The 26,187-nt window shown below is 43.9% G+C and overlaps 1 protein-coding gene across 1 annotated transcript in view; it reads right to left on the bottom strand.

Annotated features, from left to right (window-relative positions):
• Positions 1-26,187, bottom strand: part of SLC4A5 (solute carrier family 4 member 5) — a 55,802-nt gene that overhangs the window by 12,298 nt on the left and 17,317 nt on the right. The window contains exons 6-17 of the mRNA XM_025169428.2: positions 20,157-20,314; positions 19,557-19,644; positions 19,007-19,161; positions 18,101-18,253; positions 17,204-17,378; positions 16,438-16,571; positions 9,739-10,010; positions 4,028-4,086; positions 2,738-2,938; positions 2,456-2,569; positions 1,330-1,491; positions 557-735 (exon numbers count right to left, since the gene is read on the bottom strand). Coding sequence (XP_025025196.2) covers positions 557-735; positions 1,330-1,491; positions 2,456-2,569; positions 2,738-2,938; positions 4,028-4,086; positions 9,739-10,010; positions 16,438-16,571; positions 17,204-17,378; positions 18,101-18,253; positions 19,007-19,161; positions 19,557-19,644; positions 20,157-20,314 — 1,850 coding nt within the window. The remainder of the gene's footprint in view (positions 1-556; positions 736-1,329; positions 1,492-2,455; positions 2,570-2,737; positions 2,939-4,027; positions 4,087-9,738; positions 10,011-16,437; positions 16,572-17,203; positions 17,379-18,100; positions 18,254-19,006; positions 19,162-19,556; positions 19,645-20,156; positions 20,315-26,187) is intronic.

Here is a 26,187-nt window from a genome sequence, read left to right as displayed (position 1 = left end):
CCTCCCTAACTGTTCCTTGGCCCAGTTTCTGGGACCCAGAAGCTCATTGGAAGCCAGGGCAGCTCCCCGTGCCGGTGCTATCTCAGTTGCTTCCCCTGGCAGCAAGAGGGCAGCTACCTCTTGCCCCAGCCGAAGCTTCCAAATCGTGCAAGGGCGGCCTTGGGGCTGTAACGGCCCTCCTTGTTGCTGCTGGTCTAAAAAGTTAACGGAGCTGAGCTGCAGGTAAAATAAACCGATCATTCAGCACCTGGTGGTCTTCAAATCATGCAGGCTGGGGGGCAACAGCTGGGGGGGAGAAGGGGGATCCAACGGGAACTCCTGCTCCCAGAATTCCCCAGCCAGCATGCTCGTGGCAATGATCTTCAAGTTGCTGAGGTTGAGAAACGCTGTTCTAGGGTTGGGGGATTCTGGGCGTTAAAGTCCACACATCTTTGTCGCTGAGGCTGAGAAACACGGCTCCAGAGGACTGCTGAACTCACTGCCCGTCGTCCCAGCATTGTCGCCTCCTAGACTCAGATGAGAGAAAGCCTTTCAATGGCTTCGAAGGAACCCTCACCTCACTCCTAGGAACTGTGGCTGTTCCCCTGGTGCGCTGGTCTCTGTCTCCATCTTTAAGCTGTCGATGTGTGCGATGGAAATGACAGTGGCTGCCACATACCAGGGGAGCCCCATGAATGAACACACTGCCATGAGGACACCCACCCAGAACAGGTCCAGATGGTAGCCCGCAGCTTTCTGTAACAAAGAGGTAAAGAAGGGGGATGCGACAGAAACATTCATTCCAAGAACTTTGTAAAGAATGCTAATGTTTTCTCTCTGTCTGAAGCAGGAGAAACCCAAAATTACTATATCAGGAATATGATAAGTATGCAATGCTTCCAGTTTGATTTTTGCCCTTTGGAACGTGCAGGGGCGTGAATCAAATACAAAGGATAGCACAACCCAAAATAATAGGCGGGGATGGCAAAAACGCTTGGTCTCAGTCAGAGAACTCACTGGTTAGCCTTGCCCGTGGCTGGATATGCAAATTAACACACACAAAATTAACCCATTTCCTTGGCATGCACAATACGTTGAATGGTAAACGACTGTACACTAACTACACAACAAACCACAGAAAACTAACCAAGTTTAAAAATAACCCAATTACTCTCTGTTTTTAGCTGATCTTGGTTTAATACATCATGCAACCCCACTGCCTCAGGTCTGAATCCTTGCCTGACGTGACAGAAATGGGGTTTGAACATCACCCCAACCATCAGGCCCTTCTTTGTCTCCCAGTCCACAACAGTGCTGTATATTATAAGAAGACAGAAGAAAAAGCCAGACCTTCAGTTTGTGCTCCTTTCTGTTCACAATGACTGCTGTAATTTGCTGGTCCATGAAGATCAGGATGGTGACCAAGAGAGCTGGCAGCGCACTTGCCAAGTAGATCCACCAAGGATTCTTCCCAAAGGGGAACACAAGCCATCCTCGATCTAAGCGTGTGGGCTGGAAGTAGAATTCCAAAAGAGCACGTTATCGTGATGTTACCAGAACGGCGGACACAAGAAGGAGGTTTTGTGCTCTCTATACACGGCTCCTACCCTGGGCAGGAAGGTCATTTCTCTCTCACTTTACTTTTTGACCTGAAAAGCTCTAATGTCCCAAGGCAACCAATGAAAAATGGATCACGCCAAAGCAACAGTCAGAGATCCATATTTCATCTTGCACAGCTGGGGTGAGAGATGCTGCTGCAAAGCAGTTTGGGAGCCTTTTTTAGCCAAGACGTATCATTCATTTACCTTAAATTCTGTAGGCACTTGCAGTTTTGGAGTGTTCAGCCCAAACAAAACATCAAGACCAACAAACATTAGTATGGACATGAAGATAGAGAAGTCACTAATAAGTTTACGGAACTAGAAAGAAGGAGAGAGAACACACATGTACAAGGAGTAAGTAGCCACGTTAGAATGTTAGCTGGAGAAGGAAAGGACCGTGTAATCCTTCTGGTGTCAGAGAGAGAAACAGAACACTCTTCTACCTACATTACTTTCAGTCCAGCACTGCTAGTATTTGCTACCATCAGAGTCCCCTCTGGCCTGGCTGTGAAATTAGAATTAGAATTAGGACTTCTTCCTGCTCCCTTCAGAGGAAAGGGAGGGCAAAAGGAAGGGGTGACTAAGAGAGCCGCTGCCTCCTGGGAAATGGCTCCAGAAATGCCACCCCACCCCAGAAAAGATCCACCTCTGCTGGTGCTGGTTGCAGGGGAGGTGGGCCAGATCCTCCCATTGTTCTCAGGCCTGAGTTTTTGGACTAAAATCAGTGCATCAGTCTCAAGTACTCCCCCCTCCCCCCAGTTCACCTTCAAGTAGACCCTTGAGGCTCCAGAAAGCTGAAATGTTTAGAGAAATCAGGCCACGGAACAGAACAGAGAGAGGTAAGTGTGTGTCAAAGCCTAGACGGGCATCCAAACCTTAATGATACTGGGCACATGCAACTTGGGAGTATCCAGTCCAAAACAGACATCTATTCCACAGAAGAACAAGATGGAGAAGACAATGGAAAAGTCAGCAATTAGGCCCCTGACCTAAAAGTGGAGGGTTGGAAGGAAGAAAAAAACAAGTTATAGGGCACTACGGAACATTGTTTTATGTCCTCTGGGAGTGGTGGGTCATTCAGGAAGTAAGACCTTTTTTGAACAGCTGATTAAATGTTGGATTAACTGACACACAAGTCAGCATCTGGAGAATCTTACCTTGGTTGGAAAGTAGCGACTAAACTTGAACTTTTTCAGAGTCAGAGTCATGGAATATGTTCCAAAGAAGAGAATGAAGGACATGAGGGCCAAATCAGGGACAAATTTACAAGATGTCCCCACTAGACTTCCTCCATATTTCAGGCATTCCTTTTTGCTCAGCTGAGTCCAGTCCAGAACTGTTAGATTAATAGGATTATACTTGGAAGATAAGAAAATAAACCATATTATTCAGGTACTGAACAATATAGCTAATAAGTAAGTTAGCACCTACATGCAAGAGATACAAGCCTGCTAATTCTTTTAATAATTATACATGTACCTGCATATTACATATTTTAAAAAAGCCAAAAACATAGATCATTGTTAAGATCAAGAGATGTGCAAGTTTTTGAGTGCTTCCAATGAGTTTTTTTTCCCTCCAAAAAGAGGGAGTGGGGAAACTAGAAGACATCTTTTAAAAGTAGACTTTTAAATTTTTGTAGAATTCTTTTGAAGATCAGCAAAATTAATTTTTATATCTCTGGAACAAATTTAAAGGGACTGTAGAATGCAATTACCTTGAGTAATCTAAAAGTATTTTTGGGGTTCTAAGCCAAAGTTCCAAGAGCCCACTCAGTGAATGCAAAACCAACCACAAACTGGCTGAGGGCGTCAAGTTTCAGCCTGTTAATTTGGAAATCGGAATGTGTATATCCCCAGAACACAATCCCATACATATTTATTTTCAAGTCCAGTCCCTGATAACATGTTAAGAATTGGAGCCCTGTGTATTTTCCCACAGTCTCATGCTTGCCAGAAGACATCTGGCACTGAATTTGAAAGAGGAACTCATGATACCTCTTGATTGCTGGCCTTGATCAGTTGATCAATTGATCTACAGACACCTGTAGATGGAGATACAAATGCCATTATGAATCTGAGGGGTTTCTCTTAGGGATAGTGAACCATGTGTGTTTGACATGGCAGGGTGTTCCCAAGGTTTTCAATTTAAACGTGCTTATCAGGAAGTGGACAAGAAACAATACTGATCATTGCCATTAAATGGTCAGGATTGATCACCCGCACAGCTCTAAGAGATTTTAATTGCTTGGAGCTTCCTGGGCTGGTTAGATCACAGATGGGCCAACCTTTTTAGGCCCAGGAATCATTTAGGCTGCCATCTAGCACTGATGAGAAAAGAGAGGTAATCAGCTTTTGCTGTTGCGGTTAGGTAACACATCTAAACAAAAAGATATACAGAGTGTTTTGCGCTGGTGGGTGCGAAGGAGATAGAGGAAAAAAACTTACCATAGAAATGTTAGTGTTTGGTGCCAATGGAACTGAAGCATTGAACAATGTTGTATTTGCTGCAGAAAAGGATTTTGTAATGATTAAAAATACATATTAAGGAAAAATATTGCTCCATAATACATAATCACATTAGCGGCTTGAACCCTTTTGAAAAAATATTTTTTTAGTGTCAAAGCAGAACCAGAATCCATGTTTGGCTACATATTTTAGAGGGGCCCCATCAGGTTCATTTTCATTACCATCTCACCATCCTGAGGACCACCACTTGCAAGAACTCTGACTGAATTTGGAAGGCAATGAAAAGTAGAATTGTAAGAAATATATACCCACAGCTGCTTATATGAGCAGTTCAATAAACTACAGTGTTATTCTGATTCTAATCCCTGCAGATACTTCTCCATAATTCATGTAAGATTTACTCTTTCAACTGGGATTTCAGAAAGTAGGGAGGAGGCATCCCTGATGCTTAGAATTTGCTTTGGAGCATCCCCCCAACAGGTACCTTTCCTTATTGCTAGAACCCCAACACACCTACAAATTTAGTATCTGTCAGGAACTGACTCCACAGCTGGTGCAATGCTAGGGTGCAAAAGTAGGGTGGACCCTACCTACGTATCACTTTCCAGATGTCTGGGTGGCAACCAAAATCCAATACAGAGTCACTTCAATGGACATCGATGTAATCTAATGGTAGACAATCTAAACAATTGTGGTCTCTCAGGAGGCTGTGGTGAGGATGAAGTAATAAGTAAGTGAGCTAGGTATCTCGGTGGTGCCACCTTGCTGGCACAAGGACTCCCTTCAAGTCCTCATCATTGGTTGTGTGGCGGAGGTTGTTTTTAATGTGAACTAGATTACCTTGGCCTTGCTTGCTTTCAATTGCCTGAAAATAACCTTAGTTCAGGCTGGGTCTCCCTCTGTTGCTTTGAAGGGATGGCAGAAAGTGGCAGAGCCAAGACTGCATTCTTCTGAAGGGATGGCTTATCATAAATAAGGCTATCCCTCTGCCCCCAGCTCACAGAAATGTACACATCTGCTGGGTTGTTAGATTTGGGGATTACTGATCACTGATTACTGACCACCCCACCACTTCATGACTAAGATGAAAACAAAAGCCCAAGGGGCATATTCTTAAGTTCTTCATCTGCCATCTTGGATTCTCTACATCCTTTTCTAGAAAAAGAAGAAAGAAGCAGGGTGCATTTCATGAGATGTGAATAGAAACTCCATATTAAATCATAGTACAGAATAGCTAAAAAGGAAAGCACAATGTTTATTATTTCGAAACACCATTCCTGAGGAACTCTAAATATGTGTTTCTGCAAAAAACAGTTGGGGCAAAGATCCCTAATTTGTTGGCTTTGCCCTTCTCTCCCAGATCTCCTATACCTATAGGGCCAAAGAGCGACCCAGCCTTGCCCAACGGCCTTGCCCGCTCTCTGCTGCCTCTGGCTTTGCTATGTGTGGAGTTGTGAGGAACCTCCGGGTCACCCATCTGGGAAGCAAGACCCTGCAGCGACTGTACCTGCTCCATGGGGACCCTGGGCTGCAAGATGCAAAAGCACAAGCAGACGGAAGCACCTCTTTGGGACGTTTCTTTTTTCTTCGGGGGGTTGCAAAGACGCCCCTCTGGCCTGTTTAGGCCTATGTTTATCATGATGCTTATCTATGCTTATCATGATGACAAAAAAACCTGTGTTTGAAAAGAATCTTTTATCAAACTAAACAGGTTCTGGCTTTTCTGCAGAAAATGGTATCAGATTTCCCTTTTGATATCAGTAAGCCAAGCTGTGGCACTGCACTGCACAACTGACTCTGATTTAATCATGTTTCCAGTGGCAAACAATGTTCACAGAATTAATAAAGGAGAAGTGATTGCTGGATTAGAATCAGATTTCCCGCTGCAGAGAAAGCACTGAATTTCAGAGAAAAAATAAAGAATCAGACAAAGTGGGATATTTCTTGCTATTCACTCCAGATTATTCTTTTTAATGCTGTTTCTCCCTATAACCAGAAGCTTTTCCAAATCCAGACATATTAGGGTGGCTTTTAATAACTTTAAGTGTAAATGACTAGTTTTAGTACTGGATGTACTGTATAATGCTTTTTAAAAAAAGGCTGATTAAATGCTTTATGTAGGTTGTGTATACTGAAGTAGAAATAACAATAACTAAAAATAAGAGTATCAAATATTTAGTAGTCTTAATATTTATAAAATGATACTCACTTGAGAATGAAACCAGCCAAATAGAAGGGTGCAGCAGAGACAAATATGGTATAAATAAGTTACAATAATCCAAAATGATGATTTGCAAAAATAAGAGTAATAAAAAATTAAGAGGACTTAAGAGACTATTATGGACACTCCCCAGTGGCATCTGGAAGGGGAGATTAAGAAAATCAAGATGGTGAGTGCAATAGCATGATAAAAGCCCCACCCGTTTTGTATGTCAGTGCACACATGTACAAAGGAACGGGGCTTCAACCAGTCAGCTGGGACAACCATTAGACTTTTTAATTCCCCACTCTGGACGCCACTGACATTATGGAAAGGTGAGAAAAACTTAACTGGGATACAATTTTTAAACAGCTGATGTAGAAGATAGAATATATTGCTGCTATTTTCATCTAGAACCTAAATACCACCCATATTTGAGGGTATCTGGAATTGGTTCTGGATTCTTCATAGCCATTGAGTAGATACGGCGGTCACAAGAGATATCTAAGATCACAGGAATGCCTGACAAAACATCACCTGTTGTTTGGCATGCAGTGCTGGGTCTATCCACAAGACGTTTCCATAATCCCAAGTTTGCACATGTGCGAAGCCCCAAGAGCTGGGACTGTTGCAATCTTATCCCCGAGAAAGAGATTTGTTTTCTCAGAAGGCCTGACGCCAGAAAGAATGAGTACAGAGGCTGAACTCTTGGCTACAGCTGGGCACCCTCAATTGTGGAAGCCTGGCTATCACTTCAACATCACTCAACAGCTATTACACAACCAGAACAAAGCAAAGCATTTACGTCCAAGTTGTAGTCAATCAAGAAAGATGTCCATGCTGGAGCCCATGTTTTCCATGTAGTCACATTTTAAATTTTGGCTGCCTTTTATTGACTTTTTAAAAACACATTTTAATTGTAATACTTGACAGTATTGTTTTATTCTCTTAATTGTTTCCTGTTCCAAGAGCTGTAACTACAGTGGTACTTCGGGTCACGAACGCTTCTGTTCACGAACAATTCGGTTCACGGACAGCACTGTTCGCAAAATTTTGCCTCCGTTCGCGAACTCCACATCGGGTGACGAACAGGATCCGCGGCCATTTTCCCTCCCGTGACACGTCGTCGTGGCTTCCCGTAGGGAGGGGGACTCTCCCTCCAAGCAATAACCGCCTCCCCACCCACCTTCCTGTCCTCCACGCCAGAAGTCGCCTCGAGCAAGGTTAGCGTTCTCTCTCTTCGTACTGCACTGTACTGTACTTTGTTTCATACTTTTGTGGTTTAAAAAAAAAAATACATATGGTTCAGAACGGATTAACCGTATTTACATTGAACCTTATGGGAAAATTTGATTCAGGTCGTGACCAATTCGGGTCGCGACCAGAGTCGCAGAATGAATTAAGTTCGTGACCCGAGGTATCACTGTAGTAAGTTGACTAAAAACCTTCCCAACGGATACAAATCATCTTAGCAATAAAACACTGTTTGTAACATTTACTTGTTTCTTTAATACATTTGTACTCCATCCATAATTATGTTATCCTGGGACCAAGATTCCCTTTCTGTCTGATTTGCTGACTCATGGATAAGACCTTAGTAGACTGAAACAGAGAATGGAGTTTCACATAAATGGCTTAAATGGAGAATCTTAATTTCATTGTGGGGAAATCAAGATATTTTGTTGCATTCCAGGGGTTCACATCTCTTGGAGGGCTTCCACATGGAAGAAGCACTCTGATTAATCAAATCACTCCAAGGCCTCTCTATGATGTTGCGTCACACTTAGGCAAGTGTCCCAGACTGCACCGAGATACTGTAATGTTGAACTCTCACTGGATTGCTAACTCTGTGGTGAACTTTCGCCTTCATCACACCTGCTATGCAGTGATAAAGCGAAGTTTCTCAACATTGTTTTGATCACTCTGAAGGCCAAGAGAGATTCATGAACCGTGACTGTCCTTGCATGAGAGAAGCTGAATCAACTGCTGTTTTTCAAATCTGATCTTTGATATGCAAACTTTAGTGCATATAGTTGAATTCTGCATTCACTATAATAGGCATTACTAGGGATTGCTAATTTGAGGCTGTCTATGATGTTGTATCAAACTAGAAAAGTGTCCTTGACTGCATTTAGATGACAAAACTTTCCCTTTGTTTGAACTTCTGCTACGGACTCCATTTTGTGACCCTTGGTAATGTGGTGATGCTTCTCAGCTTTGTTGTTTTGATCACTCTGAAGGCAAAAAGAGATTCATGTAACCATGGATTCTGCTTCCTAGAGAGAAAATGAATTGTTTTCCAAATCTTTCAAAGGTTTTTCAAAACTGGTCTTTCTGGACTGACCCATTTTTTAGGTGAGATATGATATTAAAGTTTCTCGAATTTGTTGTTTTGATTCATGAAATCAAATGGTTTTACTGCTTCTCATTGCTATACAGAAACATGTATCAACGGTTGTTTTTCAAAGATGGTATTCCATTGACTTGGAAACTGGAGTGCTTACAGCTGAATTTGCATTTGACTGTATGCAACTGTATTCTGTATTCAATATAAAAACACGTCATAGGGATTGCTAACATGAGGACTGTCTATAACATTGAAACAAATAACATTAAGTGTCCTACACTGCATTTGGATCACAATTCAGAATTCTCGTTGGGTTGCTAAAGGAACGCTTGAGTTAACTTTGGCCTTGTTTGCCCTTCCTCTACAGGTGGTTTGAAGTGAAAATAATAAATAAACAGTGCATTCCCTGCAGCCTGACACATACTCAGATGCCGCTCTGCTGTGCGTTTGAGAGGCATTGGCAATGGCCCAACACCGGGTCCTGCTTGGAGGTGGGCAATGCATGCCATGATCTGATACCTGCTGTGAATTGTGTGCAAGGAGTTTCTTCGCAAGGAACACCCTAACTGAAACTTATTGTGCGGGTATTAAACTGAAGTTCTTCAGTCATTAAGAATTAAAAAAGCAAGAACATCTGAAGTGAGGAGCTCATTTAAACTCAAACTCTGGGCATGTTACCTGAGTGTGACATTTGACCAACATTATTTTAATGGCAATTCTTTTTTGGGTAAAAAAAATTGCAACAGACTTCAGGTTTCTCACTAAAAGGTCCTGGCACCTCAAGTTTTCAGTAACTTCCATTTCCTCTTGTGATTTATGTCTACTTTTGCTGGACAGAGAGAGCATCTAGAGGGGAGGCCCCAGTCATGAAACCAACATTCAGTCCAGCATAAATTTATGATACAATCTTAACAACAAAGTGAATCCTTATGCACTGACAAATATCTGATTCAGTTTTTGCTGGCCTGAGCCATTTCTGATTTCAGACAGAACAAATTATATCTTACCCTGCGTTCACAAAGATCTTTCAAAAATCTTTGCAAAACATTTTTTAAAAGCGCGTAACATTAAACATGAAGTGCTGAGGTCTAAGTTACAAAGGGCAATGCAGGCTTTGCAGTGGAACACTGGATTTGCACTTACCTGCATCTGGAGCGGTGCATTCACATTTATACATAGTCACATAATCCAGGTTGTAGTCTGCATTGATAGGGTAGACCTTAAAGGCTCCAATCATTTTTTTTATGGCATCATAGATGAAGATGAAGCTAATCAGAGTGGAGAACCCCTCTTCGGTAAAGCGAGTGACGTACTTAATTATGAAGCTGGCATCTGTAGCCACGAGAATAAGGCACTGGGCAGCTGAGTGCAAGCCGATCCAGAGGCGGAACTCCAGGTAGTCAATACTGTTACCTCTGAGGTTGAGAACAGAAACGCTCAGTTTACAACAGCAGGAACAACAGCAACAGCAACAGCAACAGTGCATTATATTCTGACAGTGGATACAAAGATAGAAGCGCATTGACACTGCCATAACTCAGACTGACGTTCTGAAGCAATTTAGATGCAGCAGCATCACTATCCTGATGGCAAGGGCAACCCAAGGAAGCACAGGTAGCTAAAGTAACTTGTTACAGGTAAGCAATTTGGCATTCTTGCATTGCACAAATGAGGGAAGGCAGGTTAGCAAAAGAAAGAGAGTATGGCTCAGCCAAAAGAAGCCTCTAGATCTGATATCTAACTGTACTATGATAAATGTTGATGGTCTGGACCAGACCACCATTTTGCAGATTTCCTGAAGGAACATTTCTTGGGCAAATGCAGTGAAGGGTGAGTCTAGCACAGGTTGGGCAAATCTCCTGTTCTGAACAGCCACAAGAGGTCCTGTGACATCAGCAAATGGAGCATCGGCTGATTTTTTTGGATTTTTGGGGGTTGTTAACAGCTGTCCCCTACACCTAAATTATGCTCCTCTCAGAACCCAGAGTTTGGCCTGCAAACATTTGATCATTATGGCACTGAAATGTGGAAGTGTATGCATCTCTGTATGCAATATCCTCATTCTTCCTTCTCCCCTCAGCCCAGGAAGGAGAAGGAGAAGTAATTTCTTCATTTTCTTCTCTGTCTAAAAAGGTAAAATCATCCCTGAGGCAGGTCTGAAAGCTGGATATGTCCATGAAGTTTTCATAGCATGATAAAAAGTGGTTTACCATTGCATTCTTCCAGTATGGTTTTGATTTCTCAGTCTAGCACGCACACTTTTGGAGCCACAGCAGGGCCAAAGGGGAGCACTTGATACTGATAAGAAACAGGGAGGGACAAGTGATCATTGGGCTAGATGATAGCATGAAAGTAGCATCTTCTAGGCCCATCATTGTAAATCCAGGTCCATGGAGAAGAGTGTGCTGGATAATAAATCTCGGAGTCTAGAATAAGGTGGAGGCCATTGTCATTCTTGGCTACTGCAAAGTACCAAGAGAAAAAATGGTCCAATTGGTTCATCAATGTGGTATCAGCTTAGTACCAGATCCCTGATTTTCTTGACAAGCAAGACCAATGGAGCCATAGATTGGAGTGGCACATTGAGCTCTGTGATGTAACTATGCCCCTTCTCCTTCAGACTGATCTGTCAGAACCTCCAGTAATCAATCTATTCGCTGACTAGTTGCTTGCTTTGTTTCTGCCGTTTGTTTAGTAGGGGGGAGGGGGAAACAAGGAAGGTGAGACCATTAACACAGATGGACTGTTAGCTAGGGCCAGGAATGCACAAGGTTGCACCAACATGAGAACTGGCTGAGGAGAAGGAGGGGTAGACAAGAGGGTAAAAGTAGAGTGGGAATGCACGGGCTTTTAGTTTCAGCAATGCTTTGAAGCTGCATGTACTGTACATCTCAATAAATGAATTTCTTTTTGAACTTATTATGAGTTTCAAGAGATTTTTCTTTGTTGGGATTTGAACATCATAGACCTGACAGATCTTATGCCAATTCTGAAGAAAGTACTGTTAGCAATGCAATAAAGCTGGGGAAGAGAATGAGAAAAGTGGGCAAAGAGTTGACAACTGGAAGATGTCACCCAACATCTGTGCAAAAAAGATCCTAGACTTTGTTGATTGAGGGAGAAATTAAAGTAAAGCAAGACTTGGGACTGCTGGCAATTGAAGGGAGTCTGTTCCAGTGCTTGAAACTAGTCAAAAGAAACTGGGCATAAAAGTATTTACTTATAAAACTTCTGTTATGGCTGTATTCCACAGCTTGGTCAAAAGTATCGTCCATGTTGTTACAAGAAGGGCCACTGAAAGTCCTTGACACAGTCCATGTCTCATCAAATTAAATCAAATCTTCATTATGGTCAAAGACTAGCATAAGGAGGGTGGGGTACAGTCAATTTAAAAAGCATAGAAAATAGATCAGAAAAATAATAATAGAAAGCTAAAAGATATAAAATAAGAAAGCATGTATCTAAAAGGAATCTAAAAGAAAAGTTATGAAAAGCTAGAATGAATATATATGTACAGTATATCTATCAAATTATACAGCATTCTAGTATGACGAACTAGATGCTCATTTAGATTAGTTTATGGCACAGGTCATCTGACACATTTTAACCACTGCTGCGCAGAACCAACATACAACATTGTATATGTAGCAGGGTTGGTATCTGAAAGCAGCAGGGAGGTGTAGAATTGCCCTGTGCACCCTGGGTATTTATGCAGTAATGGCGAGATGTGTCTAGCACGAATGCCTCTGTAATGCAGGCCCTGGAGAAGCATACGCTCTGTGGTTTCCGTGTGTCCAGAGTCACAGGTGGCATTTGTTAGGCAGATAACTGGTTGTTTACTGAGAAAAATAAAAACTATATAAAATACAAGTTTCATGCAAAACATATAAAAAATCACTTCTTCTCATATATGTGGCATCCAAGGCTTATCCAATACACAAGTTTAACAAAGTCTCTAGCCAAAAAACTCTCAGAGAAGAGGTATGCTACTTAGTTATTAGTTACAACTACATAACCTATAAAACTGGTTACATGATGACTAAAATCCTACTAAGCAGTGAGGCATATAATCACCCGCAATTTATTAACACTATGCACCTCCCCTTGGGTAACTAGCATAAAGACGCCAATAGGTGGCAGTAAATAGCAGTATACATGCAAACTAGAAAAACAAATGCAGGTGGCATGACTTTTGCAGCCAAAACAATGTTTGGAGATAAGCGATTTGTTCTTCTTCCCATGAGAATATCCTAACAGCATTGTCTCTCTGGATAAGGATATCAGCCTCAAGGACAGCTGAGGAGGGGGCATGTCATTGTGCCAGAGTAAAGGCCCTCCGGTGTTTAGGTACCTTGGTTTAGTTAAGTATGCCATAGAGGAGGCACAGTACTTGTGGTACACTGGCAATAAAGGTTGGGGACCTGGCTAGATCCATGTTGAGTATGGTCACCCACACTCTAGCCTCCACTTCCATGAGGCCTGTCTCTAGTCTCAGGGTGGCATTAGAGAGACATTTTGGGACTTGAAGGGCTGATCTTAGAAATTTGGATTGTAGAAGCTCTAATGGTGCAAAATTGGAGAAGGGGCCCAACTGGGCACCATAAAGAAGTTGTGCTATTGGCTGGGCTTCAAATAATTTGAGTGCTGCAGGAATGTAGTGGCCACCTCTTGTCTCAAGGAATTTAAAGATGACAGATGAGCTCCTCTGCATTTTCAGCAATGTCGTCCCCATGGGGTTTCCTAGTGCTGGCAGAACGAAGGACTACCCCCAGGTATTTGAAACAGGAGACCTGCTTCAAATTTTGTGGCCATCTATGCTCCAGGAGTGGCTCTTGGCCCTTTTGGCTAAAGCCATGATTTTAGTTTTCTGATAATTGCGTTCTTCTGTGCAATACTGTGTTAGTGCTCTCACGTAAATCAAGGAGGCCTCCAGTTTTTCACATAGTTTAGTTCGGGATATGGAATCAAAAGCTGCTTTGAAATCTACGAAAGCAGCATAAAAGGAGATTGTGCTGCAGGAGGAATATTTTTCAATGAGATGTTGGAGTACTAGGCACTGATCAATGGTGGATTGGCCTTCTCTAAAGCCAGCTTTCTCCTCTGCAAGTATGTTTTCTTGTTCCAGCCAGTCCTAGAATTTCCATTGTAGATGTCCTGCATAGAGTTGCTGATTGTATTGAGGAGGTTGATCGGTCTATAATTAGCAGGCTCATCCCTTTTCCCTTTTTTATACATAGGGACCATGATTGCAATATATGGAGACTTGGCCGTAGGTGTCGATGCAGGTAAAGGGTAAGGCCAGAAGCCCAAGTTGTTTTTTATGGCCTCTGGAGGGGTTAGGTCTTCTCCTGGGGCCTTCCCTGGACTTAGCCGAGCAACAGGATTCTTGATCTCTGTCACGGTCACTGGTGCCCACTTTGGCAGACTTTCTATAGTTTGGCTAGGGCATCCGCTTCCAACAGAGGTGTCCATGTAGAGTTCCTGGAAGTATGCCTCCCAGGTATCAAGCCATGTGACAGTCCACCATAGATGGACCACTGCTTTGGGAGCTTGATGTGATATGCCAAGAGGAGGCTCAGTCATTGGATCTGACTGCTTGAATGAGCCGTGTCCAGTTGTTTTTCATGGCTTCCTTTTTCTTGCCCACCAGCAGTTCTGCTGGAGGAGATCCTGTGCAACTTTCGGGGTAGTGTTGGATTCAAAAGCCTGATAAATGGTAGCAAGAGCTTTTTTGGCATTAACAGTCCTTGTCAAACCATGGCTTGGAGATGTCTCATCTGCAGCAAAGCTCTGCACCCTGACCTGAAGGCACAGCCCAGAACATGATGAGCATGAGAACCTGTTGCACTGACAGTCAATCAGCTTTTGCATGGAACACCTGAGCCAGCAGTTTTCTTCTCTTCAGAGAAGGGGTTATGTAATGCAGCTATTTTTTTCCGACAGGTCATACTGGTGTCAAGCCACGTGTACCTGGAATTGGAGATATGCAGTTCTGGGGACGGAGGAGAGTAGAGTTAGGAACCCAATTCCAGCCAATTCCTACTTGAGCGGAAGGAAGCTTGGCCTCCAATTTGCCCTGAGAAGCCTCAGTTATAACCAATTTTGAGATGAGGTGTTTGAAAAGAATGAGCATTCTACAGATTCTTCAGTGTGGCAGACAGAAAGCGATGGAGGATGAGTCTGTTCCAGGACCCCTTAGTAATTTAAAAAGAAGCAGGGAGCACTGGGTGTTAGTTGAAACAGCTGAAAGTAATCATCAGCTTGGTGTCTTTTGCTTTATGGATGGCTTGAAACTTTAGTCATTCAGAAAATTTGTTCAGTGTAGGGCACAACAGCCACAACTGGAGAAAAGGTTTCTGAACACCCACCAGTGAGGGAGGAAGAAGGAAATTTGAGCCTAACCCTGTGCTCCGCTGGTGATTGGCTGGCAGGGCTGAATAGGAGGTGAAGAAGAAAAAAGAATCAGAAGTAGTGATTCCAAAATTGGTGACAGCAGGACCCCGGTTACTTCAGCCCGCCCCACTCGGTCCAGCAGAAGGGGCATGTTGCAGACCCCACCGGTCAAGGAATTTTGACCGGTGGGGTCTAGGCAGAGGGCCTTTTCTGCTATGGCCCCCGCCCTATGGAACAATCTTCCTCCCGAGGCCCGGTGTGCCCCTGTCAGGCCTAGCTCAAGGAACTCCAAGAGACAATGCAAAATCAGTCCAGCTATGTTTATTAGCTACAACCTCTAGCAAGAATCTTCCCAGACTGAAACCCCAGGTCCCAAGTCAGCCAGCCACAACAGTGTGAATTCCTCAGGGAGGTGCCAGTCTCATCCTCTTGTAGTTCCCACGCTCCTGCGGCGAGCTAAGAAAATGCTTATCTCCTTGAGCCTGGCCTTCATAATTCCATTCCATCACATCCCCCACTCTCATGGTCTTCAGGAAAGGGGTGAAATCCTGGTTGTGCCAGAAGTCCTGGAGGCCAGATGGGGGCTCGCACCAGTGGAGGTGGCTTGCGGGGTGATTGATCTGGCCCCCCGCCGTCATCTTGAATGTTTTTAGTATTTATGTACAGGGTTTGCTGTCTATATTTGATTTTTAATGGATTAATTTATTTTAACTATTTATGGGGGATTTTTAATTGTTGATGGGGTTTCTGATTTTAACTGTGAGCCACCCAGAGTCACCCATTGGGGGAAGATGGGTGGCATACAAATTTAATAATAAATAAATAAATAAATAAATAAATAAATAAGTGAGCAGAGGCTGATTTTGCTGACCTGTCATGCTGCTGAAGATGGAAAGAGACTGAAGAGTGTGGGTCGAGATCCATGGCCAGGCCGTGCTGACATGTGCAGTCTCTAAGGCATGGCTGGGTGCCAATTACTTTATAGTGGGACACAAATGAACAAGGGTGTGTAACCCTTTAAGGCCGCTCTGAGACAGGAGCACTGAGATGGGAAGAGCAGATAGGACTCTAACCCTGCTCCCAGATAGGAAATTCTGGCAGCAAATGCAGGGTCCACCTGATGGCTGTTGCTGAGAAAAAGCAAACCCCGTGAAAGGGAGGCACGTTCTAACTCCCCTCCCTGAAAACAAACACCAATAAGCACAGGGAAAGCTGATGGAGAGAAGGAGAGAGAGAAATCCTGGGAGGATGCACCTAATAAGGTGCTGAGTGGGCTAATGTTGCCCAAGAGGTAAGGAGGACAATCCAGAATTGTGGTCAGTACTTGTGTGATGTCCAGAGACCACAAAGAAGAATTCCCACTCTCTAGTTGGAAGGGGCAACCCCTCCCCCCCGGCCAAAAATCAGCTAGACTCAGATTTCTGAAGCAGTTGAGCAGGCATCACTTACTTGCTGAAATCAAAAAGCAGTTTTTCGAAGATGAGGATGGGTCCCGTGCTGCTCAGGATGATGAGGGGCTGCCCCGCCAACAAACAGAATGTAGAGCCCGCAATGGCTGTCCCCAGGAAGCTCTCCATAACACCCTGGTGGGAGAAACACCTTCATTAGTACCACTTTAATCGTTCTAAAAAGCGGGGGCACCATTTTAGTCAAATCAAGAGTACAAGGCATGCCTCACGGATCCTGATGCCATGGTATTGCTTGGAGTCAACTGTTCCCCAGGAAGAGCCCCCCGCCCCCCGCCTTTTCCATATTATCTCCCAGCGCTATGGAGGCCCTCAGTTCTGCCTTGTGCTTCAAGGCTCCTTTTTGCCTTGGGGGCAAGTTCTGTGGGGAGGGGGGCATTATCCTTGAGGCCGATGAGGAGCTCACAGCACCACCACCTGAAGCTATGCAGGTTTGTTCAGTCTGTCTTTCTTCTCCGGGCTCTAAAAGATTGCCAGGGGACCCGTTGGCTGGTGCTTGTAATTTCCCAATAACATATGTTTCTAGCTGCACCAGACTAAGTTGGTTGCTTACTGGTTTTGATTTTCGGACTGGATACTCAAACCTCAGTTGACTCCTCAAAGCAGATGTGAAGGGTGTACAGAAGCACCAAAGCCTCGTTATTCCCAACTGCTCAGTCCTTGAGCCGTCAAGGGCCAAAATCTTTCGGACTCTCTGATGCTTCTGCGGCCTTGTCTGCTTGGGGGACTACCTTCCGGCCCAAACTTGCCTGGTAATTCTCAGTAGCCTCCCCCAGCAAGCCACCAAATGTGATGGCATTGGCGATGCAGCCTAGGTAGATGAAGAGCACAGCAGAGATTGACTGGATATGGAAGCCGTCATAGAAGTCACTGGGGAACCAGGGTAGTTTCCTCTTGAGGTCCAAATACAGTCCCCCACAAAACCTGAAAAGGCAAGCAGGCTGACTGGGCTCTCTTTCCTTGAAGAGCATTCCCATTCTGTGCCCAGAGAAGCCCAATTTTATCCCCTAGCTTAACCCTTTGGCAAGATTTCCTGTATCATGAATCTATTCCGCTGCTGCTTATGGGAACACCATTTCTAACCCTACCAATTTCACCAAGCATCCATCTTACTAACTATCTTTTATTTGCCCTCCTGGGTGAGGAACGGCCTTTTTGAAGGCTCCTTGTATGAACAGAAATCTATGAATATAGAAAACAAGATGCCGGAGAAAAAGTGTCATGCTGCCTGCTGACCCCTGGTAACATTCATGTCTCCCAGTGATGGCTGAACTACCACAGCGGAAGCAGGGAGAGAGGGGAAAAGAGAGAGGGGCTAAATCCTCACTTGTCTTTCTCTAAAGTATGTCCCAGAGCCATCCCTTTACCAGATTCCTGCATTGGCCAGACAGCAAGAACTGGGATAGAGTGACGAGGGTTAAAAGCACCTCTTCCTGGGGCTTATGCTGCTCTTTTGAGCAGACACCCTCTTCTCCAACATGGATGGAGCAGATGGGACTTAAGCACAGACCTGTAGGCCCATACATCTTCTCCAGCAAATGCAGTAACATCTTCAGCTGCAGAGGTCTATTCGCTGCTTCTCTCTACCCCAGCAGCAAATTTTTTGCTTCACTACTGCCAGCTGATTGCAGAGACTTTTTCCTCACCGTCCAGTCCAGACCAGCTCTTCTCCAATTTCATGGACAGCGGGCAGCTCTTCTTCTTCACTGCCCCCACCCCCCCCACCGCCCCCATCTCCTGCTGCTCCACCAGCTGCGCCATTCATCTGGGTTGCTTCGCTCAGAGAAAACACAGATTTTCTAGGAAGAAAATTACGTGGAATATTAATACACAATGAGTGCAAATGGCTTCCTGTAATACAAGTCAGGGGCAGCTGAAGACAGATATTTGTTAGATGTATGTCCTGCTTTTCTTCTAAGACTCAAGGCAGCATACAGAAGCACTCTTTCCACTTCCTACAACAGCCACTTTGTGAGGGACCACGACTGGCCCAAAGTCACCCAATCAGATCCCATAGAACTTGGGTCACCTTCCCTTCTAGTCCAGCATCTTCACCACTGTACCCCACTCTCCCTCATATTAAAGATCAGCTGGTCTTGTTTTGTTTGCTTCTTACATTTATGCTCCACTTTTTTTTCAGGAGCTCAAAGTGATGTACGGAGCACTTCCTCCTACAATTTTCCCCCAGAACAACAATCCTGTGGGGTAAGTTGGGCTGAAAGTGACTAGCCCAAAGTTCCCCAGTGAGCTTTCATGGCTGAGGATGGACTAGAAGCCTTTCTCCCTAAATGCAATACCTGAAATTTCTCCCTTCTATGCTATGGCTTTACATCACAAATTGACCAAGCTAGATATATATTTTTATATGAAGATGGCATTAATACTGTAGTTCAGCTTCATATTTTTCCATAATTTATAAGTGTATGTATTTTGTTTGCTCATAGTTTTAGAACTATGTAAAAGTTACACAGGATTAAATCCCAAAAGAGGTCCCAAGGGAAGACAAGGGTCCCTTGGACAAAGGAAGCTGGAGGCACTGAGCACCCGCTTACCTCTTCTCTGCAGAGGGCACTTTCTTGGGTGGCTCTATCCGAACGCTTGGATCCCACCCGCCGGGAGGGAGAACTGTGACCTCATCCAGAAACTCATCGAGTCCTGCTATCAGATCTTCTCTGTCTCTCGCTTTGTAGGCAACGTCACTGAATAGCTGAACGTAAAAAGGAAGAGTTATTTAAACATGTCATTAGCTAGGAAGCAGCAGTGAAGAAAAACGGAGAGAACAGCCAATTTCCTGTGCACAGTCTCAGTTAGTTGTTCACTTCTTGTACTGTATATAAGAGCAGCATTGAATGCATGGATGAGAAAACATCCACACTGATACTCTGAATGGCTAGAAGCTGTGGCTGATATTTAAGCAATGCAACCACCCCATTGTATTTAAAATGCCCCAGGGAAAGAGTTTTTTAAGCCAACTCATTTTGTTCCACCCATTTATCACCTTCTTGCGCAAGATATTTAGCGGACCCCTGGGATCAGCTATGGGAAGCCTCAAGAAAACACTGACAAGGAGGCAGATGGCAAAGGCCTGTGAAATTGACTTACATCGTCTACCAGGAGGGTGGCAATAGCTCGGCCAATTTCATTGTAGGATTTTGCTTTTCCAGAGGGACCCAGGAGAATAAAGAGGAATCTGGCAAAGGAAAGCAAACCCAAAGGTGATCATTTGCAAGCCATCTCACCACTGCTCCTGCAGGAGAGAAACACCTGTATGGCCCTTTCAGTAGCTAACAAAAGCATCACACTGTTGAGGCAGAAGATCTAACTTGTCCCGCTATGACCATTTGCTAGAAGTTTACAGTTTTCAGCTGAATTAGGCGCAAGCCAACATCATGATAATTGATACTGATAATCATAATGCACAAGTACAGTAAGCCAGACACTAATGTCGACTGGAGCACAAGGAATATCTGCTGCATATCTCATCATGCCTGAAATACAGTTTTAAACCAAACATAATAAATGAATAGTCCCTTTAGGGACCATTTTTCAGCAACTCCAAGTAAACTTGGGTAGAAATAAAGGAACAGAAATGAAATGGCAAATACGAGATGCCAGAGAAATTTTCCACCCCAAGTTTTCTTAGCCCCATTTCTCTCTTTTAAATAGGAAGGAGGCACAGACGGATTCTGATCATCGACTTACTTGGTTGGAACAGGTACTTCTGTCACCCCACCCAACAGGGTGGACCGCATAAGCCGGACAAAGGCCACAAATGGCTTGTCCAGGAAATCCACTTCTCCCACCAGAACATTTGAGGCTTCGGCATTTTTGGGGATCTTCTTCATGAATTTGTTTCTGAGCTGGAGACAAAAAAAACACTTCTCAGACCAGAAATGCCCCTCCTCTTCTGATTTGTCTCACAGGCATTCCTGGCCAGTACAATTCTCTCTGGGGTTCATGATTAGATATTTTTTTATGGAAAGGTGGGAGTTGCTTGAGAGAGACACTCAGTTTTGGCATGAAAAACTAGCTTATTCCATGTCCCAAACTTTTTATATGTCCTGGTGTCCAATTTTTAGAGCAAAACATGGTGGACTATCCAAATTTCTAGACTGCAAGATGCCTTGGCTATCTATAGCAATGCAATTGTCCTTTTAAATGTTTATTGCTTTCCCTTTGCATTCACCCAAATATTTTCACATTCAAGTGACTGGAAAAATGATGAAATGGTGCACTGGTGGACTTATTAAAAAAAAAAAAAAAGCAGCCCAACAGAAAAGCAGTCCAAGAAAATAAAATAAAATAAAATAAAATAAAATAAAATAAAATAAAATAAAATAATAATAATAATAATAATAATAATAATAATAATAATAATAATAATAATAATAATAAAAGCTTTTGAACCAGGGACATTCTGCATTTAAGCCAGTGCTATAACCATTGTGCTAGTAAAGAGGAGCTGCCATAAGGGAACCTGCAGTAAGTTTTCTATGGAAAAAACGCAGTGCGTGGGTGTGGGTCTTCCTCCCTCTGTGAAACAGTCAAAGAGCAGAGGCCAAAAGAAAGTAAAGTGCAGTGGCTTTAACTCTACAGAAGCAGAGAAACACTGCTTTGCAAGTGCAGCAGGAAAAGATGCCTGGAGGTCACATTTGTGGTGGCTGGAGAGGGAATGCAGAGCAGACTTCTGTTTCTGCCCTCCAAAAAGGGTTGCCATCCCATACTGGTATGGGGCAGCCTGGCAGTGGGATAAACCCTTAATCTATTGGGGGATTAAGGTGACAGTTCACAGGAAGACTCTACTACAACCTCTCCAAAGCAGAGCCCTGCTAGCAGAGGCAGGTTTAGCCCAACTGAGGTTCAGCCCAACTGCAGGAGGCCAGGCAGAGGCAGGGATATGGGTCGCTGTTCTCCAGCTGCCATTCAGCTAAGCAGGATTTATGAGGAGTCAAAGATGTCAGGAGGGCAGGATGTCTAGACGGTACCTAGGGCACCTGCAATTGCCATTTCCACCTGCTCATGAAAAGGAGAGTAGAATCTTTGTACCTTATAGTGTTTACCTAATGTTGTTGCTGTTACTCTTAAAACAAAAAGTCAAACTTCACGGGGGAGAACTGAGAGGGAGAAGTGGTTGTTCTTCACTGGCGAGGAAGGTGAATTAGGGCTTTCCAGTTTGTGCTTTTAAGCACTACATTCTGTGAACTGTTCACAAGCAGAGAGAGAAATCTTGGTTGGGCTTCACCAGGTGATTTCACCTGAACCTCAGTATTTAGTGGAGCATACATGGTGAGAGGGGCTAAGTCCATGATGAGCATTTAAAGACAGCTTAAGATCTAAATGCTCATTGGGAAAGTTATTTCCTCCGACGGAAGGCCTGCATTGCAGGAAAGGAGGAAAAGGAAGGAAGGCAGGCTTTGTTCTCTGTCAGAAGCTGGCCAGAGGAGAGAGGCTGATTATCCATCTTCCATTCAGTAGAAAACAGAAGAAGCTTAAGAGGAGCCCAAGGACGTGCCGTGCCCAGGATGGTGACCCCTAGAGTCCCAAGTGTTGGAGGATAAATAGGGCAAAGTGGCACGGCTGCTGCCTCTCCCACAGTCCCATTGGCAATGTGACAACTCTGTTTTCATAAACAAACAAAGCAAAACAGCACAGGGTTTCCTTCACTTGCCTCAGATGTGTAGACAGAGAATCTGAGCAAGAGCAGATTGTGACTTCCTGGAATTACATCTTTTGCACAACCTGAAAATTTTTGCATCTGCCACCAAGAGCAGAAAAATCACATCAACCTAATAGATTGACTTTTAAGTTCCACACCTTATGCCTGTGACTCTTTCATGAGGGTTGTCCTAAACAAGTCAATAAAACTCAGGCTCTGATTTTAAAAAAAAAATTTTTTGGTGCTGCCATGAGAATAGGCATGTGAGTGAGGCAGACATCTCTCTTTTCCCAGTCTCCCTCCTTATTCTGAACTTTTAAATCCACCTTGGAAAAAGGTCAATAAAGCTTTTGGACTAAGTGGAGAGGGGAGTTGAGAGCAATGGCTTAGCAAAAATCCCTCGGTTGTGGGCCTGACTGGACTAGGCTGCTTAAAGGCTGTTGTTCTTTGGGAACTGAATGTTTAGCAGATCTTGGGGTTAACCCTTCCCATTCTCACTCACCTTTCTAAGAATCTAAATTCATATGAAGAATATTTGTCAGAGCAAATAAACCAAATCGCAAACCTTGTAATTCTTGGAGAAGGAAGCATACACATAAAACAGAAACAGTGAGTGGCAAAATTAACATTAAATGTTAGCCGGATTGAAGATGAAAAGTGATGCAGGGAATCACACAAAGCTGAAAAGGGGAAGTATATTCTGAACTAGACTATAATTATTAATTTAGATAATAGCCTCATTAGCTATATTCCCACTAAAGTTTCCCATAAGGAGAGAAAGTCAGGGCAGGGCTCATTTTAAATAACCCTTTCTAGCCCTCAGAGCACAATAAACCCATTATACAAAGATTTTAAACTGTCAGGCTATAAACCCCACTGAACATTGTGGAATGGCTTATGACTTTTTCTAGGGAGTCATGACAGCTATCTTCCATTACCTGAAGGTCTGTTATGGAGGAGTCAAAGGATAAGTGCTCAAATCATTTCAGAAGACAGGACAAGAAACAAGGGGTTTAAATGTCAAGGAAATAAATTTCAGTAGGACATCAAGGATGGTTAGATAGCATCACTGAAGCAATGAGCATGAAACTGACCAAACTCAGGGAGGCAGTGAAGGACAGGAAGGCCTGGCGCAATATGGTTCATGGGGTCACGAAGAGTCGGACACGACTTAACGACTAAACAACAACAACAAGGACATCAAGGGAAAAAAAATCATATTGGTCAAAACAGACTTCTTCAGGAGCTGGTAATTCCCCTTTTGTTGGAGGCGTTTAAAGAGAGGTTGGATGGCCATTTGCTGGGGATGCTGTAGGGTGGATTCCTGCCCTGGGCAAGAGGCTTGGACGAGATGATCTCCAAGGTCCCACCCACTCCCTTCATTCTTTGGTTCTGTGTATTGAAGAGGCCATCTATACGAAGCCCAAACTAGATGCCTCTCAACTTCCCTGTGGGGCTTCTACTGAGGGTTTGCTGGATTATCCTGCCCAATCCACAGTCCAGATTTACTTCTCTTAAATCAAGACTTTTTTCTTGACAGCCAGCTCAGAGGAGGGCATTGTCCTGAGCAGGTTCCATTCCCTTCCTCAGTTACTGGCAGCATCAATGGAATAATGCCATTTTCACTGGTCAGTTGTAGCATCCTAGAAAGCTCTCAAACTCTACATTTCAGAGTGGCCACTGATGAAGCCATCATCCAGCCCAAATTAAGGCACGATTTGGATAAGCTGTCGAGCCCTGATTTCCACAGCCTGCTTCTTCTGTTTTTTTGTGCCAGGAAAGATCATTCAGCGACAGCAGAAGAAGAGGGGGAAGAACATCAGACCAGGGCAGCCCTCTCTTGCCAGAGCAAGGCCTGGGTGCAACTGAAGTGGCTCATGAGGAAAAATGCCGAGGCTCCCGAGATGGTTCCTGGACATCTGATATGGGGGAAGGCTGGGCTGCAAGAGGGACTCTGCTGATTTTCTCAAACCACCTATACCAGACAGAACCTCCTTCTTCCATTGAGAGCTTTTTCTCCTCCTCTCTTCTCACCACCAGCAGTATCTAAATTTAGAGTCCAATGGACTCTACAACTGTGTGCAATTGCCTGCGTAATAATAATTAACAGAGCAGAGGCAGGAGGTAAAATTATATGGATGTTATGTCTGATCAGTCTCTCACTCATAGGACACGGAATACTTTTTCCTAACCATTCCCCTTGTGCCATAAAAAATTATTTTTTCCCCTTGACTGCTTTCATGATGGACTTTCAGGCAACTGCAGCTTTCATGCACCACGAAGTATAATGTAATTCAAAGTACGGTTTGTTTAACTTTTGGGATATTGTTCAGAGAATGAATTGATAAAGCATCAAGGGGAAGATGGGAAGAAAGGAGGGTTGCCCATGGTTGCCTAGACTTTTTTTTTTTAACCTACATCAAACATGAAGAAAGACGATTCAAATCTTTGCTGCAAAATCAATCAGTCAGTCAATCCACCTTACATCCGACAGTTCCTATTCATATAATGTCTCCCATTCAGGCCCCAAACACAGAATACATCTGCTATCGGTTCCTACAGTATTGAAAGCAATTTCATTTTGGAAGACATTCCCACGCTTCCCCCTCTCTCCCAAAAATGTCTTTACTGTGGCTCCTTCCAGTTTCTGTCAGCTTAATCATTAATCAGTGCTCCTTCTATTTGTACTATTTGTACCCCAGAATACATATTCATGTGCATGAAACCAAAACTATGCCAGCCACCTACCACTGACTCATACTGACTCTAACTGAAGTTCTTGGGGTAACCCTGAGGTGCCTCAGGTGCAATAAATGCCCCTCATCTGAAGAGACTTCGCCACCGAGCCCCTCCAAAGGCAGATGAGGACTTAGTGACTGGGAAAAAAGGAAAATAAAAGAAACCCATGACCGCACAAGCAAGGGCTAGGCAGGGGGCTGGGATAAAGATGTGGATGCACGAAAGGCTGTTTCGCTGCGGACGTCTTCCTTGGTTTATCCTCATAATTTATTTTTGGATATTACAATGGACACATTTGTCCAGATTAATCCAAGGCCTTAATTTCTGCTGCAGGACCTTGCACGTATACTATGCTTAGCTAGCCAAAACATTACATCCATATAGGAGGGAGAACCCACCGGGCCTGGGAGAAGCCCAACAAAAGAGAAAAAAGCTTCAGGGTTTTCCGTCCTTAAACAGTAAACCAGCCAGCAACGAGGAGGAGCGCAGTGCAGGACACTGGAAGAGGTCGCAGCAGATCTCTGGAGAGGAATGCCACACTAGCACATTTTGTTGCAGGTTCCTACAAGTTACAAGTAGCTGGCAAACAGTGCTGTTTGTTCCTGATATCAGCTGAACAGAAAGCCTTTTACTACAAGAATAACACCAGTTGAAGCCTTGATTTATTTTCTAGTATCTCCTCCAAGGACACGTATGTTCTTGCGGGAACTAAAAGGAAGATTCCTTCAGGGGCTGATCTCATGGGAATCTACGCATCCCGCTTCCGATTGTTGTGCTGCTGCTGAACAGTGACCAGAGCAGTCCCCATAACCGAATACAAAGCCCCCGATACCTGACCGCCCATGGGCAGGACGGCTCGCTCCTGGAACAACCCCCAGCCAGGCATTCTTCTGTCCCTCAGCGCCCACTTGGGCGCCAGGGCCCACCCCGGACCCCAGCTGCGGACTGAGCTCCACGGAGGCGGCATAACCGAATGGCATGCCAGGGGAAGCCCTCGCTGGGGGAATATAGGGGAACGCCTACTGATAAACCAGTAATAAGTCTTACTATTCTACAGGATACATTTGTAATAATTATAATAATATATAAATGAATAATTTATTATCCTATTACTACAATATTATTAAAATACAATACCAAATATTACATAGCAACAAATATTAAACATTTCAATAATATTAACAATCAAGGAGCTACCAAGGGGAAGAAAACCCACCCCCACCAGCACTGGCAGGGCAGGCCACTGTATAGAAAGAGAGAGCCAGCCCCACTCCGTTCTAGCACTGAAGATGTGACCTACCCCGGTAACGAAACGCCTGCAAGAAAACAGCCAAGCTC

This window comes from Python bivittatus, unplaced genomic scaffold (assembly GCF_059951505.1).
Source record: "Python bivittatus isolate LINGU-HERP-01145 unplaced genomic scaffold, Pbiv_v1 ctg000680_np1212, whole genome shotgun sequence".
In the NCBI taxonomy this organism is placed as follows: domain Eukaryota; kingdom Metazoa; phylum Chordata; class Lepidosauria; order Squamata; family Pythonidae; genus Python; species Python bivittatus.
Note: the sequence above shows the minus strand (reverse complement) of the source record. Positions and strands in the feature narration are given on the sequence as shown.